This window comes from Papio anubis, chromosome 20, assembly GCF_008728515.1.
Source record: "Papio anubis isolate 15944 chromosome 20, Panubis1.0, whole genome shotgun sequence".
Lineage (NCBI taxonomy): Eukaryota > Metazoa > Chordata > Mammalia > Primates > Cercopithecidae > Papio > Papio anubis.
In genome coordinates this window covers 10,209,324-10,226,717 of record NC_044995.1, presented here as the reverse complement: position 1 = coordinate 10,226,717, position 17,394 = coordinate 10,209,324, and the positions used below count along the sequence as shown (strand labels likewise).

General features: G+C 60.7%; 2 protein-coding genes across 2 annotated transcripts; both read left to right on the top strand.

The window, feature by feature from the left end:
- The first annotated feature begins 5,938 nt into the window (after window positions 1-5,938).
- On the top strand, window positions 5,939-13,608 carry ZNF628 (zinc finger protein 628). Its single transcript, XM_021931457.2, has 2 exons — window positions 5,939-6,135; window positions 10,298-13,608. Exon 2 carries the CDS (start codon window positions 10,303-10,305, stop codon window positions 13,486-13,488), a length of 3,186 nt encoding a protein of 1,061 aa, XP_021787149.1. The 5' UTR covers window positions 5,939-6,135; window positions 10,298-10,302; the 3' UTR covers window positions 13,489-13,608.
- Window positions 13,609-13,958: 350 nt separating this feature from the next.
- NAT14 (N-acetyltransferase 14 (putative)) lies at window positions 13,959-16,667 on the top strand. Its single transcript, XM_003916137.5, has 3 exons — window positions 13,959-14,338; window positions 14,738-14,857; window positions 15,508-16,667. Exons 1-3 carry the CDS (start codon window positions 13,976-13,978, stop codon window positions 16,054-16,056), a joined length of 1,032 nt encoding a protein of 343 aa, XP_003916186.3. The 5' UTR covers window positions 13,959-13,975; the 3' UTR covers window positions 16,057-16,667.
- Window positions 16,668-17,394: the final 727 nt, after the last annotated feature.

The window sequence follows — 17,394 nt, the reverse complement described above, 5'->3', positions numbered from 1 at the left end:
GTCTCGCTCTGTCACCCAGGCTGGAGTGCAGTGGCGTGATCTCGGCTCACTGCAACCTTCGCCTCCTGGGTTCAAGCGATTCTCCTGCCTCAGCCTCCCGAGTAGCTGGGATTACAGGTGCCCGCCACCATGACCTGCTAATTTTTTGTATTTTTAGTAGAGACAGGGTTTCACCATGTTGGCCAAGCTGGTCTGGAACTCCTGACCTCGGGTCATCCACTCGCCTCAGCCTTCCAAAGTGCTGGGATTATAGACATGAGCCACTGTGCCTGGCCTCAGGATCCTTGACCGCATCTGCTAAGACCCCCCTTGCCTTCACCATATCACATAACCATCACATCCACATAATGCAAAGGCACTCACATAAGGGCACGGGTCCCTGGGGGTCATCGTAGAAGGTGGCAGCCACTCTTAGGGAGGAAATTTAGCATGTATCTGTCTCTGTTTTTGCACTTAGAGGAATGTTTTACCTGTGCAGATGGAACCATGTGTATTGTTGCTTCCGCCAGCGAGTCTGCCCTGGCTTCCCACAGGCTGCGTGAGGAGTCTCCCCTGGCTCCCATGTCCTGGGCAGCCTCCATGAGTGCCTGACCGTGCATGTGAGACCTGCTCAATAGGCCTTGGAAGTGGGTGGACTCTGGGGTTGGGCACATTCCTGGTCCAACCACTTCTGGGTTGCAGGAATTACTTCCTGGTTCTGTGGCTTGGCCATGAGACTTCAGAGGGCCTTGCCTTACCCCGCTGTGAAATGGGGATCGCACCCCTTCTGAGTGGAGAGGCCCATTAGCTCGGGGCCTGCTGGGGCTGCCATAGGGGCCTTAAGAGATGTCAGAAGGGAGGAGCACCGTGGCTCGCGCCTGTAATCCGAGCACTTCGGGAGGCCGAGGCAGGTGGATCACCTGAGGTCAGGAGTTTAAGACCAGCCAAGGCCGGGCGCGGTGGCTCAAGCCTGTAATCCCAGCACTTTGGGAGGCCGAGACGGGCGAATCACAAGGTCAGGAGATCGAGACCATCCTGGCTAACCCGGTGAAACCCCGTCTCTACTAAAAAGTACAAAAAACCAGCCGGGCGAGATGGCGGGCGCCTGTAGTCGCAGCTACTCGGGGAGGCTGAGGCAGGAGAATGGCGTAAACCCGGGAGGCGGAGCTTGTAGTGAGCTGAGATCCGGCCACTGCACTCCAACCTGGGCAACAGAGCGAGACTCCGTCTCAAAAAAAAAAAAAAAAAAAAAGACCAGCCAAATTAGCTGGGTATGGTGGCAAATGCCTGTAATCTGAGCTACTCAGGAGGCTGAGGCAGGAGAATCATTTGAACCTGGGAGGCCGAGGTTGCAGTGAGCCAAGATTGTGCCATTGTACTCCAGCCTGAGCAATAGAGTGGGACTCCGTTTCCAAAAAAAAAAAAGAAGGGAGCATCCTAAGCCTGTGGGAGGCATGGGCCTGCCCCCTGGGTCCCCTGTCCCTGGGGATGGCTGACAACCAGTGACTCTCTTTGCCCATCCCCTCTGCCTTTGGTCTAAAATGCATCTCTGGTTCCTTACGCGACTTGTTTGAAAAAGGATGTTTTATTTTTAGTCTCTGGCCCTGGGAATCCAGTCATTACTCCAGATACCTTCTCTAGCCCCTGACCCCACTTTCTACAGAGGGAGGGAAGGGGAGTGGCAGGTTCCTTCTAAAGCCTTAGGCTGATCCTCCTGGGATCGGGGTGGATGGAGAAGAATCTCCCAAGTGCAGGGCCTCTGGGCAGGAGTGACAGCCCAGTCCCCAGGAAAGGGTGGGTACCTGGAAAGGCTGAATGGTTTACCTGGCTGGCAGGCGGCAGGGCTCAGAGTCTGAGGCTGGGCAAGGAGCCTGATCTAGTTGGGGTAGGGGAAACCATGCCCCCAAAACACCTGGTGTTGTTGGCTAGAAACAGAAACATTGGGGCCTGCAGGGGTGCAGGGGTGCGCATCTGGGCATCTGCTTGGTCGTGCATTGGAGGCTCTGGAGGTCCCCTCACTGCCCTGAAGCTGTATCTCCTGCTTGGCTTTTCTCCACGGCACTGCGCAGTGGGTCCTCTGTCTTCTTGATTCCCACTGCATGCCCTGGGAGGTTCTGTGAGCTCACTGAGACGGTGAGTTTTTTTACTGGCTTTTCCCCTCCACATTGCTATGACCCCAGCTCCCAGGACAGGACCTGGGGTGGAGCCCCGGTCTGGACTGTGGGTGGGAGCGCTGCTGGGCCTGGAACAGCTGCAGCTGAGGATTCTGTGTGATCTTATCCATGTCTTCGGCTATTTGATTCTGTTTTTGTTTGTTTGTTCGAGACGGAGTCTCACTCTGTTACCCAGGCTGGAGTGCAGTGGCACAATCTTGGCTCACTGCAAACCTCCGCCTCCCGGGTTCAAGCAATTCTCCTGCCTCAGCCTCCTGAGTAGCTGGGATTACAGGCACATGCCACCATGCCCGGCTGATTTTTGTATTTTTAGTACAGAGGGGGTTTCACCATGCTGGCCAGGCTGGTCTCGAACTCCTGACCTTGTGATCCGCCTGCCTCGGTCTCCCAAAGGCCTGGGATTACAGGCATGAGCCACTGCACCCAGCTGATTCTGTTTACTTGTCAGCATGAGGGACCTGATGACATCCCTTGAAGGGCTACACAGAGGATCCGGGGGGTTGGGGGAAAACCCCACCTCCCCGTCTGGGTCCCTGAGACTCCTCCTTGGCCTGGAAAGTGCTGGACACAAGGCTGGCCTGAGTCCCGTCACTGTCTCCAAGGGGCTGCTAGGCTGTTCTGAAAACAAACCAGTTGAATCCACACCGCCTTTTCAGGGACAGCAGGTTGCCCGAGGCCATTGACTTCAAAACCTTTGCTCACCTGGCTGCAAAGTGGAGAATGGTATGGAGAGTAAGCGCCAGTCTTAGCCACGCCCATCTCTCTCCCTCTCTCTCTCTTTTTTTTTTTTTTGAGAGAGGGTCTCGCTCTATTGCCCAGGCTGGAGTGCAGTGGTGCAATCTCAGTTCACTGCAGCCTTAACCTCCCAGGCTCAAGCGATCCTCTGAGTAGCTGGGACTACAGGCAGGTACTACCACATGAAGCTAATTTTTCTTTTTGTTTGTTTGTTTTTTAGACGGAGTCTCGCTCTGTCGCCCAGGCTGGAGTGCAGTGGCACGATCTCGGTTCACTGCAAGCTCCACCTCCCAGGTTCACGCCATTCTCCTGCCTCAGCCTCCCGAGTAGCTGGGACTACAGGCGCCCGCCACCTCGCCCGGCTAGTTTTTTGTATTTTTAGTAGAGACGGGGTTTCACCATGTTAGCCAGGGTGGTCTCCCATCTCCTGACCTTGTGATCCGCCCGCCTCGGCCTCCCAAAGTGCTGGGATTACAGGCGTGAGCCACCGTGCCCAGCCTCTAATTTTTTGTAGAGATGAGGTCTTGCTATACTGCCCAGGCTGGGTGTCCCATCCCTTTTGTAATGCCTCTGGGTGGGCAGGTAAATGAGGGGGGCTGAGCTGAGGACCCCTTTCACTATTGCAGAGACCCAGATGGCCTGAGGCAAGGGGGATGGAGGTGGGATCCGCACCTCTGGGCTTTCCTGGCCTGGCAGCCAGCTGGGCAGCGCATTCCCATCTGTGTCCCCACCCCGCATGGCAGCCGCTTTGTGTGGTTAATGCTGACGTGCAAGGAATGTTTGGGCTGAGCTGGATGCCAGGGGTTTTTACACGCACGAATGCACGGAGACATCACCAGCAAGACCCTCTAAGGTAGGGGTGGGGCCACATCAGCGCAGATCAGCCCTGAGTTCCAGCCTGCTTGTGGACTTGGGAAACGGTGTGGGAGGCTGGAAAAATCCACTCATTCAACAAACAAGTACCGTCTGCTTCTCCATCAGGGCCCATGCTGGTTTGGAATACGTGGGCAGCAAAGACATGAAAGGTCCCCGCTGTCATGGGACATAGATAAATGTCGCTGAGCATGTAAGAGGGACACCACCTAGCACAGGAGGCTTTCCAGCGGGATCTTTGAAGGGGTGGCCTGCCCCTCCACACCTGTGGGCGTTTCTCGTTAGGTGGAACGAGAGACTTGAGAAAAGAAATGAGACACAGAGACAAAGTATAGAGAAAGAAAAAGTGGGCCCAGGGGACTGGCGCTCAGCTTAGAGGACCCACGCCGGCACCGGTCTCTGAGTTCCCTTAGTATTTATTGATAATTATCTTTACCATCTTAAAGATAAGGGAGTGGCAGGACAATAGGATCATTGTAGGGAGGAAATCAGCAGTAAGACATAGGAACAAAGATCTCTGTGACATGAATAAGTTTAAAGGAAAATGCTGTGCCTTGAGATGCATATGCAAATATCTCCATAAACCTTTTAGCAGCATTGTTTCAGCCTATCACATGGGGAGAAACCCTGGACAATAACCTAGCTTTCCTAGGCAGAGGTCCCTGCGACCTTTGGCCGTGTAAGTGTCCCTGGGTAGTTGAAATTAAGGGAATGGTGATGACTTTTAACCAGCAAGCTGCTTCAGGCACTTGTTTAACAAAGACACATCCTGCACAGCCCAAAATCCTTTAAACCTTGAGTCACCACAGCACAAGTCTCTTGCAAGGACAAGGTTGGGGGTAGGGTCACAGATTAACAGCATCTCAAATACAGAACAAAATGGAGTCTCTTATGTCTACTTCTTTCTATATAGACACAGTAACAGGCTAATCTCTTTCTTTTCCCCACAATCTTGCTGGACAGGGATGGGTTAAGGGCAGAAGGGCCTTCTGGCCTGAGAAACAGCATACAGAATGGCCTTCAGGCCGAGGGGACTGCCTTTGAGCAGTGGCTCTCAACTAGTAAACATTTGGCAATGTCTGGAGATACTCTTTTTTGTTGTTTGTTTTTTTTTTGACACGGAGTCTCACTCTGTCACTCAGGCTGGAGTGCAGTGGCACGATCTTGGCTCACTGCAACCTCCAACTCCTGGGTTTAAGCGATTCTCTTGCCTCAGCCTCCTGAGTAGCTGGGATTACAGGCACCTGCCACCGTGCCCGGCTAATTTTTGTACTTTTAGTAGAGTCAGGGTTTCACTATGTTGGCCAGGCTGGTCTCGAACTCTTGACCTCAAGTGATCTGCCTGCCTCAGCCTCCCAAAGTGCTGGGATTACAGGTGTGAGCCACCGCGAAGATCTCCATCTGGAGATATTCTGAGCTCTCCTAAGGGGTGTGTGGAGCAGGGCTGGGGGATGCTACCCGCATCTAGTGGGTGGAGGCCCGGGATACTGTTCACCACTCTACAGTGCATAGGACAGTCCCCACGGCAATGAGTCCATCCCAAATGGCACTAGTGTTCTGGCTGAGAAACTGCGTTGAATGACCCTCAGAAAAGCCAACGTGGCTGGAACGCTGGGTTGGGCGGGGGTGGGGCGTGGAAAAGGATTCTGGAGCAGCTCGGTCTCCCACGAAAACCCCGTAAGGAGTCTCTGGATTCCAGGCTCCCTGAACGGACCTTTGCCCAGCAGGAACCAGGTTCTGCAGCGTCTAGATGAGCGTGCACGAAGCACACGCCCGAAAATCCTGAGCACGTGGCTCTACTGAGGGACGGGAAGCGCTCCAGGCCTCGGTTTCCCGCAGGAGCGATTACACCCTGGGGGCGGGGCCCGCTTCATGGGAGGGAGTTTTGTACAACCGTGGTGCATGGAAGGATTTTTCTGCAGATGAGAGGGAATCGGGACTAATAAAGGGGAACTTGCGACCGCGCGTCTCGAGCTGGCCGTCCCCCGCCTTGGGCTCACCGGGGCCTCGGCCCCCAAGACCTGACAGCTGGAGTCGGGGACCACAACTGCGAGAACTACAACTCCCAGGATGCCGCGCACCGCCTGCGCCCGACCTCGTCGAGGACTCGGGCAGCCAATGGGAGGGTCCGGGGGCGGGAACTCGGCGTACGTGCGTCGTGACGCGCCGACGGAGACGTCGGGGTTTGTGTGCGCGAGAGGCCGCCGATAAAGGTTGGGTGCCTCGCGCCGGGGGCCGTTGGGAGGGAGTGCGCCCCCGCCCCCCCTCCCCGGCCCCCACAGCTGCACCGCCGCTGCCGGGGCCCCACCTTCCCGTCGACCCCCGCGAGAAGGTCCTGGGGCTGCCACCCTCGTTCCCCCGATTGGGGCCGCAGGTGAGAGACCGGAGGGGTGGGGGTGGGGGGAGGGACCGGAGGGCGGAGACGTTGGGGATGGGAGGGGGGGAGCGTGAAACCGGAAGGGGTACCTTAAAGGGGAGGTCGCTATTTCACCGCCGACTTTTGCCCGCTGGGCCGGCTCCGCCCTCTTAAAGGGCAAGGGGCTGCATTGAGAGGGCGGGTCAGGCTTTGCATTTTTACAGAAGCTTTCTGACTTAAAACAAACTTTTTCCCTTAAAAGGCGGTTATCTCATTAAAAGCCAGTGGCCGTTTCCCAAACGTTGAAGCAAAAACTCCTGAGTCCTGGTTGCTTCAAAACGATCCCTAGTTTAGCTCAACAAAGGTGGAGATGGGTCTGCAGTGGCAGCATCCCCTTAAAGGGGAAGTCCAGCCTGCTGAAAGGGTGTGGCGCGGCCTTTTAAAGGGGATGCTCTCTTCTTGCTAAATGGGACCCCGCTGTTTCAGGGCACGGATATCGCGTTTAAGGAGATGCTCGGCCTTCTCAAAGGCACGTGCAGCTTCTTAGGATCAGAAGGTTCTTTTTTTCCTTTTTTTCTTTTTTTGGAGATGGAGTCTCTGTTGCCCAGGCTGGAGTGCAATGGCGCGATCTAACCTGCTTACATATTAAAGGGTACGCTTATCTTTTAAAAAGGAAGTTCTTGGCTGGGCGCGGTGGCTCACGCCTGTAGTGCCAGCACTTTGGGAGGCTGAGGCGGGCGGATCACTTGAGACCAGGAGTTCAAGACCAGCCCGGGCAACATGGTGAAACCCCGTCTCTAGTAAAAATGCAAAAATTAGCCGGGCCTGGTGGCACGCACCTGTCATCCCAGCTACTCGGGAGGCTGAGGCAGGAGAATCGCTTGAACCCGGGAGGCGGAGGTTGCAGTGAGCCGAGATCACGCCACTGCACTCCAGCCTCGGTGACAGAGTGAGACCCTGTCTCAAAAAACAAAACAAAACAAAAAACCAAGAAGTTCTTATAGCTTGTCCGAAGGGGATGCCCAGGCTTCATTCATTTAAAACTTGTTTACTGAGCACACACTCTGCCAGACATTATTGTAGGCACTGGGATGGCATACAACAGTGAACCAGACAGAAGCCCCTATTTTCACAGCGTTGACATTCTAGCATGGTGAGACAGAATGAAACAGAAAACATACTGGTTATATAGTAGCGGTTCTCATCTGGGGGCAGCGGTGCCCCCCTCCGGCAACATTGCGGCTAAGACTTGGAGGTGCAGGAGTGAGCTTTGTGGACAGTGTAGAGGAGGGCTTCATAGGCCAATGTCAGGCGTCCAGTGGGTCAAGGCCAGGGGCCAGGGATGCTGCTAAACACCCTACAGTGCACAGGACAGACCATTCTGAGGCTGAGAATCCCTGGCTGTACAGTACATTAGAAGGTGATCATCGCTGTGGGGGAAAAAATAAGGCAGGAAAAGGGAATGGGGAGTTGGAAGGGATTGTAGATTTCAATAAGGCTGTCAGGGAAGCTCTCACAGAGTGGATTTCAGAGAAGACTCGGAGGCGAAAGAGAGCAGCGGGCACAGGTGGAAAGGAAGGGGCGGTTCTAGGCAGGTGCCCTGAAGTGGGAGCAGGTCTGCCTGGCCATCCTGGGTGACCAGAGTGACCAGGGGTAGGTGGCCAGTGAGGACAGCAGGAGGACAAGTCAGGGAGGGGACAGGCCGCAGCCTGCAGGAAGTCAGCAGGCTCGAAGACCAGAGCTGTGGCAGATTTCTGAGCACAGGAATGCAATGCCCAGCCCTCCCTGTTGACTGGTTCACTTCAGCTGCTGTATTGGGACCAGAAGGGTGGGCAGGGCACGGGTGGAAACACGGAGATCCGTGGGGAGGCTGTTGCAGCTGCCTGGGAGAGAGACAGTAGTGCCTCAGATCAAGGTGGAGGCCTGTGAGAAGTGGCCAGATCCCGGATACGTTCCAGCTGGAAGGGGAATCTGCTGACAGAGGTGATCGAGAGGAGGCGAGGAGCCTCTGGCCTGAGGAAGAAGACCGCTGCCGTTTTCAGAGATGGAGAAGCTATGGATGGAGTAGAAGTTGGGGGCGAGGAGCAAAAGACTATAGATTTTGGGCACGTGAAGTTTGAGGTGTCTACGAGGTGTTCAGATGGCACAGTCTAGCAGGTGGTGTGGTATTCAGAGGGTAGGTCTCACAGCGCTGGAGACCTGGAGTCATTGTTCGTAGATGGTGGAGTCCTGAGAGTGGGTGGGGGCTCCCAGGGAGAGAGGACAGAGGGAAGAGGACCAAGGGGTGCCCGAGCTCCAGGTGCTCCCATATCGAGAGGTCAGGGAGGTGAGAAGGAACTAGGCTGGGGACTGAGAGGGGGTGACAGGTGAAGGAGGACAGCGAGGGAGCGAGGTATCCTGGAGGCCAAGGGGAGGCGGGCCACGGACCCAGCGACAGGTGAGCCACTGCGGGCCATGCACCACCGAGGCCGTGGTGGAGTGGGGGCACCAGTGTGTGACTGAAGGGGTTTGAGCGGGGAAAGAGCAGGTTGACACTGGAGTTGCTCTGCTATGAAGGAATGGAGAAATGAGTTCGCAGCTGGACAGGGAAGTGGAGTGAAGAGATTTTTGGTTTTTAAAGATGGGAGACATAGATTGTTGGTTCTGCAGATGGGAATGGTCCAGGAGAGGAGGAAAAGTGGAGGATGTGGGTGGGAAGGCAGGGTCCATGGGCACCGGGTCAGGCCTGTGGGAAAGGACCACGCAGGGTTTCTGGACCTCACACTGTTGACATCGTGGCTGGGATTGTTCTCGGCTGCGGGGCCATCCTGTGAATTGTAGGGTGTTGAGCAGCATCCCTGGCCTCCGCCCACCAGAGGCCAGGAGCACTTTCCTCTCTAGTTAACAGATAACCCAGAATGCCTCCAGGCACTGCCAGATGTCCCCCGGGTCAGAGGCACAATTTGTCCCAGTTGAGAACCACTGGTATCGTGGTCAGAATGTGAGAACCTTTATTTTCACAGAGGCATGATCAAGGACAGGGTTGCCTGCCAAGAACAGGAGGGGAGAGGAGGGGCTGGAGGTTTCAGGAGAAAGCAGCACACCTGCGAGTGCATGGACCAGAGACATGTAGTGTGAGCCAGGGAGGGAGATGGTGAGGGGGCTGCAGATTTCATGGGCATGAAGGCAAAGTGAGACTGAGGCCAGGCCAGGCAAGGCCAGGCAAGGGGGTACCTGTCATGGCCACCTGCAGCATTTGTGCAGGGTCAGGCGGGAGTGAGGATGTGGGCTGGCTGGAGGAGGCAGGGCGGGCTGGGTGGTAGATGGGGATGGGCTACAGTCTAAGGATTTGGGGAGTTGAAGCACCAAGCGGGAGTGACCTAGAAGGCTTTGTGGTGGTGGGAAGTAGGTTGTTCCAGGCTCAGACCATGAGGACACTTTTTTTTTTTTTTGAGACGGAATCTCTCTCTATTGCCCAGGCTGGAGTGCAATGGCATGATCTCAGCTCACACTGCAACCTCCACCTCCTGTATTCAAGCAATTCTCCTGCCTCAGTCTCCTGAGTAGCTGGGATTACAGGCGCCTGCCACCACGCTGGGCTCATTTTTGTATTTTTAGTAGAGACAGGGTTTCACCACATTGGCCAGGCTGGTCTCAAATTCCTGATCTCAGGTGATCTGCCTGCCTTGGCCTCTCAAAGTGCTAGGATTGATTACAGGCGTAAGCCACCGTGTCTGGCCCCATGAGGAGGATTTAGTTAGCAGGAAGAGGTTTAGGGTATGGCAGTGGGAGGAGTGTTGAGGCCGAGGCGGAGGATAAAGTCTTAGAGGGAGAGCAGCAAGGAGCAGAGCCCGGAGAGCTCCTCTGTGTGTGGTCTTCAGGGACCCTACCTGTCTGTAGAGGGAGTGAGCAGACTCCTAAAGGCAGCGCTTGCTCTCTTGAAGGCGGGGCCCCGCCTTCTCAGACCTGGCCAGCCTCCTAAGGAGGGTGACCACCAGTTTGCTGGGGAGTTTCCATTTCAGCACTGAAAGTCCAGCATCGCTGGCACCTGCTCATGTTCCAAGCAAACTGGGACCACTGGAGACCCTAATCCTAAGGAAGGTCCCCTGCAAAGTGGGTGACCCGGGGAGGTAGTGTGTGGGTTTGGCGTTGAGATGACCCAGTGCGGGGGTGAGCCCCTGACCCGGAATCCCTCCCCCAGGTGTGATGGTTGGCTCCCACGCGGACATGGCCCCGGCCTCTACTGCGGAGGGGGCCGGGGAGAAGCCAGGCCCTGCGGCCCCTGCCCCGGCGGCCCAGTACGAGTGTGGGGAGTGTGGCAAGTCATTCCGGTGGTCGTCCCGGCTTCTGCACCACCAGCGCACGCACACAGGCGAGCGGCCCTACAAGTGTCCAGACTGCCCCAAGGCCTTCAAGGGCTCCTCGGCCCTGCTCTACCACCAGCGAGGCCACACAGGCGAGCGGCCCTACCAGTGCCCCGACTGCCCCAAGGCCTTCAAGCGCTCCTCCCTGCTGCAGATCCACCGCAGCGTGCACACCGGCCTGCGGGCCTTCATCTGCGGCCAGTGCGGCCTGGCCTTCAAGTGGTCGTCCCACTACCAGTACCACCTAAGACAGCACACAGGCGAGCGCCCCTACCCGTGCCCGGACTGCCCCAAGGCCTTCAAGAACTCGTCCAGCCTGCGGCGCCACCGCCATGTGCACACTGGCGAGCGGCCCTACACCTGTGGCGTCTGCGGGAAGAGCTTCACGCAGAGCACCAACCTGCGGCAGCACCAGCGCGTGCACACGGGCGAGCGGCCCTTCCGCTGCCCGCTCTGCCCCAAGACCTTCACCCACTCCTCCAACCTGCTGCTGCACCAGCGCACTCACGGCGCCGCCCCTGCCCCCGCCCCGGGTGCCGCCCCCGCGGGCCCGCCCCCCCAGCCCCGGGAGACCAGCGGTGGTGGCGGCAAGGTCTTCGTGTGCGACGCCTACCTGCAGCGGCACCTCCAGCCCCACAGCCCGCCCGCGCCCCCCGCCCCGCCGCCCCCGCCCCCGCCCGTGGTGCCCGAGCTCTTTTTGGCGGCGGCGGAGACCACGGTGGAGCTGGTGTACCGCTGCGATGGCTGCGAGCAGGGATTCAGCAGCGAGGAGCTGCTCCTGGAGCACCAGCCGTGCCCCGGGCCGGAGGCGGCGCCCCAGCCCCAGGACGCACCCGCCGAGGCGCCCAAGGCCGACCAGCCACCGTCCCCTCTGCCGCAGCCCCCTCCTCCCGCCGCCGCCCCCGCCCCTGGCTTTGCCTGTCTGCCCTGCGGCAAGTCCTTCCGGACGGTGGCCGGGCTCTCCCGCCACCAGCACAGCCACGGGACTGCCGGCGGGCAAGCGTTCCGCTGCGGCAGCTGCGACGGCTCCTTCCCGCAGCTGGCCAGCCTCCTGGCTCATCAGCAGTGCCACGTGGAAGAGGCGGCGGCCGGGCGCCCGCCTCCGCAGGCTGAGGCCGCCGAGGTGACCTGTCCCCAGGAACCGCTGGCGCCTGCCGCCCCCGCCCCGCCACCACCCCCGTCCGCCCCCGCGTCTGCGGAGCGGCCCTACAAATGTGCCGAGTGCGGCAAGGCCTTCAAGGGCTCCTCCGGGCTGCGCTACCACCTGCGGGACCACACGGGCGAGCGGCCCTACCAGTGCGGCGAGTGCGGCAAGGCCTTCAAGCGCTCCTCCCTGCTGGCTATCCACCAGCGCGTGCACACGGGCCTGCGGGCCTTCACCTGCGGCCAGTGTGGCCTCACCTTCAAATGGTCGTCCCACTACCAGTACCACCTGCGGCTGCACTCGGGCGAGCGGCCCTACGCCTGCGGGGAGTGTGGCAAGGCCTTCCGCAACACGTCGTGCCTGCGTCGCCACCGCCACGTGCACACTGGCGAAAGGCCCCACGCCTGCGGTGTCTGCGGCAAGAGCTTCGCGCAGACCTCCAACCTGCGGCAGCACCAGCGTGTGCACACGGGCGAGCGGCCCTTCCGCTGTCCGCTCTGCCCCAAGACCTTCACTCACTCCTCCAACCTGCTGCTGCACCAGCGCACGCACTCAGCCGAGCGCCCCTTCACCTGCCCCATCTGCGGTCGCGGCTTCGTTATGGCCGCCTACCTGCAGCGGCACCTGAGGACGCACGCCCCGGCCAACACGGCTCCTAGCACCACAGCCCCCGCCGCCGGCTCCCAGCCCCCTGCTCCACTGGCTGCCGCCCGGGCCCCGCCAGCCACCCAAGATGTCCATGTCCTGCCCCACCTCCAGGCCACGCTCTCCCTCGAGGTGGCGGGGGGCACGGCCCAGGCCCCGAGCTTGGGGCCAGCAGCGCCCAACTCTCAGACGTTCCTCCTGGTGCAAACTGCCCAGGGCCTCCAGCTGATCCCTAGCAGCGTGCAACCCCCTACACCTCCGCCCCCTCCTGCACCTCCCAAGCTCATCCTGCTGCCCTCCTCCAGTGCTGGGGCTGGGAGCGGCCGTGCAAGGCAGGGCCCGCGGGCAGTGGGGAAAGCCAGCCAGGGGGCGGGAGTGGTCTGGCTGCCAGGCCCTGGGGGTCTAGGGGTGCAGGGAGCGGCCAGCGCAGGGGCCAGCGGGGCAGCGCAGAGCCTCATCGTTCTGCAGAATGTGGGGGGTGGGGAGGCAGGGCCACAGGAAGTGAGTGGGGTGCAGCTCCAGTCCCTCCGGCCAGCCCCAGAAGTAACCACGGTCCAGCTCCAGCCAGCACAGGAGGTGACCACAGTCCAGCTTCAGCCAGCACAGGAAGTAACCACGGTCCAGCTCCAGCCAGCACAGGAGGTGACCACGGTCCAGCTCCAGCCTGTGGCCGGCCAGCTCTCCAATTCCAGTGGGGGAGCTGTGGCTACTGAGGCGCCCAACCTGCTGGTAGTTCAGAGCGGAGCAGCTGAGGAGTTGCTCACGGGCCCCGGCCCCGGGGAGGCGGGGGATGGTGAGGCCAGCACCGGTGTGGTCCAGGATGTCCTCTTTGAGACACTCCAGACGGACGAGGGCTTGCAGAGCGTGCTGGTGCTGAGCGGGGCCGATGGCGAGCAGACCCGGCTCTGCGTACAGGAGGTAGAAACCCTTCCCCCTGGGCTGACCGAGCCGCCTGCCACCGGCCCACCCGGACAGAAACTACTCATCATCCGCAGCGCTCCAGCCACTGAGCTGCTGGACAGCAGCAACACTGGAGGAGGCGCCGCCACGCTGCAGCTCCTGGCCCCACCGCCCTCAGGCCCAGCCTCGGGCCCCGCGGGGCTCCCCGCGGCTCCAGCCTCCCAGATGGTACAAGTGGTCCCCGCAGGAGCTGGGCCTGGTGTTATGTCCCCGCAGGGCCTGCCCTCCATCCAGATTGTCCAGACTCTACCCGCAGTCCAGCTGGTGCACACGTTTTGAGGAGAGCCAGTGATTCCCCTCCCGCCCCACACAGAGACCCCGACTCACTGCCAGCCGGGGCGGGGCGGGGCGGGGTGCTGCAGGCTGGCCTTGCCTAATAAAGACCCGAGTCTCCCCGCCTGTGTTCTGTTTTCCTGAGGGGAGGGGAGGGGGAAAGTCATGGTCCTAGCCCCCGCCTGGGAGCGTGAAGTCTTAACTCGTGCGTCCTGGGTCAGCGTCCTGGGGTCAGCCACTACGTGGGGCTCAGTTCCCCTGTCCTGAAACCAAAAGACGCAGGGGTCATTACAGTGGGGAGGTGGTGGCATCTGACTCCAGGGAGCGCCACTTGTTCACTGTAGGTCGCCCTGCTGCACCCCTCGTCTGAGAAATAGGGGGATCCTTATGCTGGAGGGCCCTGCGAGCCCGGGCGCCCCGTGGGGGGAATGGGGTCCCTGGGGATAGGGGGGGTGGGGCGCCGCTGGGCTGGGGGATGCTGAGCGCGGCACTCATGAGAATCCACCCGCGGGCATCGCTGCCCCGCGCTCAGGTTGCTCAGCAACGAGGGAACGTGGGGCGGGAGCTCGCGCTGGTCCCCAGCCCGCCGCCCGTCTCCTGCCGGCGCCCGCTGCCCTTTTTCCCCAGGTCCCCTTTCCCCGTTGCTCCTTCTCTAGGGATAGGAGAGGTCACCTCCCGGCCCGCCGCAGGGTCACTGCTCCCCGCCCGCCCTCCTGGGAGCTTAGCAACGGTTGCTACGACCCGCAGCGGGCAACGCCCCGCCCCCAGCGCGCGCGGTCTGACGTCACTTCCGCCGGCGACCCCCTCCAGACCCGCTCCCGAAACCCTGTCAAAGGACCAAAGGCGACCCGTGCAGGTGCTTGCGGGTCCTTGTTCTTGTGGCGCGGGACGGGGACGACTGTGGGGGAGGGGGCGCTGGGGACCGGGGCGGAGCGAGCGTGGTCCGTTCTCCGGCATGTGGGGAGGGGGCTCGTGGCCCCGTGCCTGGGAGGGAGCCCCGTGCTGCAAAGTGTGGGCGTCCACAGCGTGTTTAGGAGTGTAGATCGCTGAGTAATACGGGGGAGGGGGGTCCTGGAGACTAGCAAGGTCGCTGAGTATTGTGGGGGGCGCCTGTCCTGCCCAGAGCCTCGCTTGTTTGTCCCGAGGGCTCTCATTGTCCTGATGGGGAAGTGCTGCTGCTGCTGCTCCCCACCCCTCGGGGGGCTTTGGGGACAGAGGTGCCCCCCTGGCGCTGACCTGCTTGTGTTCTCACCAGGTGCACGACGCCAGCTCCCTTCTTGGGGGCGGGGGCCTGGGGGCTGCCATGGCCCCCAGCCACCTGTCAGTGCGGGAGATGAGGGAGGATGAGAAGCCCCTGGTGCTGGAGATGCTGAAGGTGAGAGGCAGGGGCCCCAGGGGGCCTGGGAGTGGCTGGAGTGGGGGGCATTGCAAGTGGATTCAGCCACCCCCTCCCACCCACCTAAGCCAGCCTGAACCCCCGGAGCGGGATCTTTTTTTCCTGGTCCTCAGCCGCCCTGGGGGCCGGGAAGGTGTTCAGCAGCTCCAGGTGCTGCTGAGAACCGCAGCAGGTGTGGCAGCCGGGGGCTCACCCCCCAGCCCTATTGGGACCGCAGCACTAACGCCCTCCCTAGTCTGGCATCTCCAGTGGGCCCGGCACTCCAGCGCAACAGCCAGCTCTGTGCCTCCGACCCCAGCTCTTCAAAGCACAGCCAGCCCCCCAGTGTAGCCTAGCAGCCCCCCTCCAGCCTCCACTCCAGCCTGAGGCAGGCTCCCTGTCCCTACTTCCCTGGCGCCTCACTGCGGCATTGCTACTGAATTGAGTGCCCCCACAGCTCCTGATTCATTCTTCCATCCATCATTCACTCTCGCTCATTCACTCCATACCCAGCGTGCCACACTGGTGACCATCGGACTGTGCTGCTTTCCCTTCCCATTTGGGAGCCCTCGCCCCACCCCGGGCAGGGTCTACCTCTCTCTAGGAGGCCCTAGTGTTTTGGATGGCTGAGCCACCCCTCCTGCCCACAGGCCGGCGTGAAGGACACGGAAAACCGCGTGGCCCTCCATGCCTTGACACGGCCGCCGGCCCTGCTCCTCCTGGCGGCGGCCAGCAGCGGCCTGCGCTTTGTCCTGGCCTCCTTCGCCCTGGCCCTCCTCCTGCCGGTGTTCCTGGCTGTGGCTGCGGTGAAGCTGGGCCTGCGGGCCCGATGGGGCTCACTGCCTCCACCGGGTGGCCTGGGGGGGCCCTGGGTGGCCGTGCGGGGCTCCGGTGACGTGTGTGGGGTCCTGGCCCTGGCCCCTGGCACGAACGCAGGGGACGGGGCCCGGGTCACCCGCCTGTCTGTCTCTCGCTGGCACCGCCGCCGGGGCGTGGGCAGGAGGCTGCTGGCCTTCGCGGAGGCCCGGGCTCGGGCCTGGGCTGGGGGCATGGGGGAGCCCCGGGCCCGGCTCGTGGTCCCCGTGGCTGTGGCTGCCTGGGGAGTGGCGGGGATGCTGGAGGGCTGCGGCTACCAGGCCGAGGGGGGCTGGGGCTGCCTGGGCTACACGCTGGTGAGGGAATTCAGCAAAGACCTGTGAGGCTACAGGCTGACAGCCAGGGCAGGGAAGGAGGGAGGGGCGCCAGCACCTGAAGAGCGCCTACTGTGTGCAAGTACTTTTACGTGCTCTCCCTCGGTGAGTCCTCAGCCACCCAGGGCCCAGAAACAGAGGCCTGCCGAGGGGAGGAGCCTGGCCTGTGCCCGGCAGTCGGCAGTGTGAGGTCTGGAGTGTTTGAGCTTCTAAGAGTGCAATGACTCCTTTTCCTTCCTGGCCCTCAGGGGCCTCTCGAGGTCAGCCTCTCCAAAACCCCTACCTCAGCTCTGTCTGCACTGAGAAATCTCCCCGGTGGATGTCTGCAAAGTCTGTGCCCCAAGCCTGGGAGAGCTATCTGGGGAGGGGGAGAGGAGGCCCAGCAGAATATGCCCTCGAGTTAGGGTTTGCGACTCCGCCTCCCTGGGACCCGGATTGGGTCAGATGCCTGTGCTTGGAGGGGACAAGGTTGACTGCTTAGCGGGCGCGGTGCACAGGGCTGCCAGGCCTGGCCCCTCTCCGGGAAGGTCGGTCGAGAGCTGAGATGGGCAGCCCTGCCCCTTCCCCCAGACCCGTCTGGTTTTTTACACCGTTTGTTAATAAAGCCTGGAACCGCTGTGTGCCTGTCTCATCTCTGATGCCTTTCCCAGTCTGTCTCCGGACACCCCCCGCCCATTTCTGTCTGGCTCCTCCTTTCCCCAGTTAACATTAATTGTTGGGGGGCGGTGCTGGACTGGGAGAAGGGGAGGCTGTGAGCTGAGGGGCAGCCCTGGGCCCTGCCAGCCCTTCTGAGTCACGCTCCCTATTACCGAATTTTTTCCACCTCACAGCTGCCTGGTGTGCAGGGAGTGGGGTGTGTGTGAGTGTGTGGAGGAGTGTGTGGAGCCCCTCCCCTTCCCAAGCCTTGACCCTTGTGCTGCTTATCCCCCGACCCCAGCTCCCTCTGGGACGGTGAAGTTCAAACTCTCTTCTCTCACACTCAGATCCACCAGTGACGGGGAGGACTGGAGGGACGGGTCTTTCAGTCTCTTTTCCTAACCCAGGAAGTCCCTCCTGGTGTCTGGCTGCAAATCTTCTTGCTGCTGCACCAAGAGCCCCTGGGTCTGCCCAAGCCCCAACCCTAGCAGCAGTCTCAGTGGATTTCCCTGACCAGACAAGAGAGGAGACAGGTGGGCACCCTCTCCTGCTCATGCTGCACCCCCACGCACACGTCCCCCAGCCCCTGTCCTGCGCCTTCCTGCAGCCAGCCACCCCCTGAGCATCTCTGAGCACAGCACTTCGCTGGCTGCAGCATGCCTGGCCGTCGTCTACGTCTCCCGTGTGGGTGTCTGCAGTTGGACACCCTCC

Coding starts and splice junctions, on each gene's coding strand:
- ZNF628 (XM_021931457.2), top strand. CDS start 10,303: ATGGTTGGCTCCCACGCGGACATGGCCCCGGCCTCTACTGCGGAGGGG.
- NAT14 (XM_003916137.5), top strand. CDS start 13,976: ATGAGAATCCACCCGCGGGCATCGCTGCCCCGCGCTCAGGTTGCTCAG. Junction 14,339..14,737: donor ACCAAAGGCGACCCGTGCAG/GTGCTTGCGGGT, acceptor TGTTCTCACCAG/GTGCACGACGCCAGCTCCCT. Junction 14,858..15,507: donor TGGTGCTGGAGATGCTGAAG/GTGAGAGGCAGG, acceptor TCCTGCCCACAG/GCCGGCGTGAAGGACACGGA.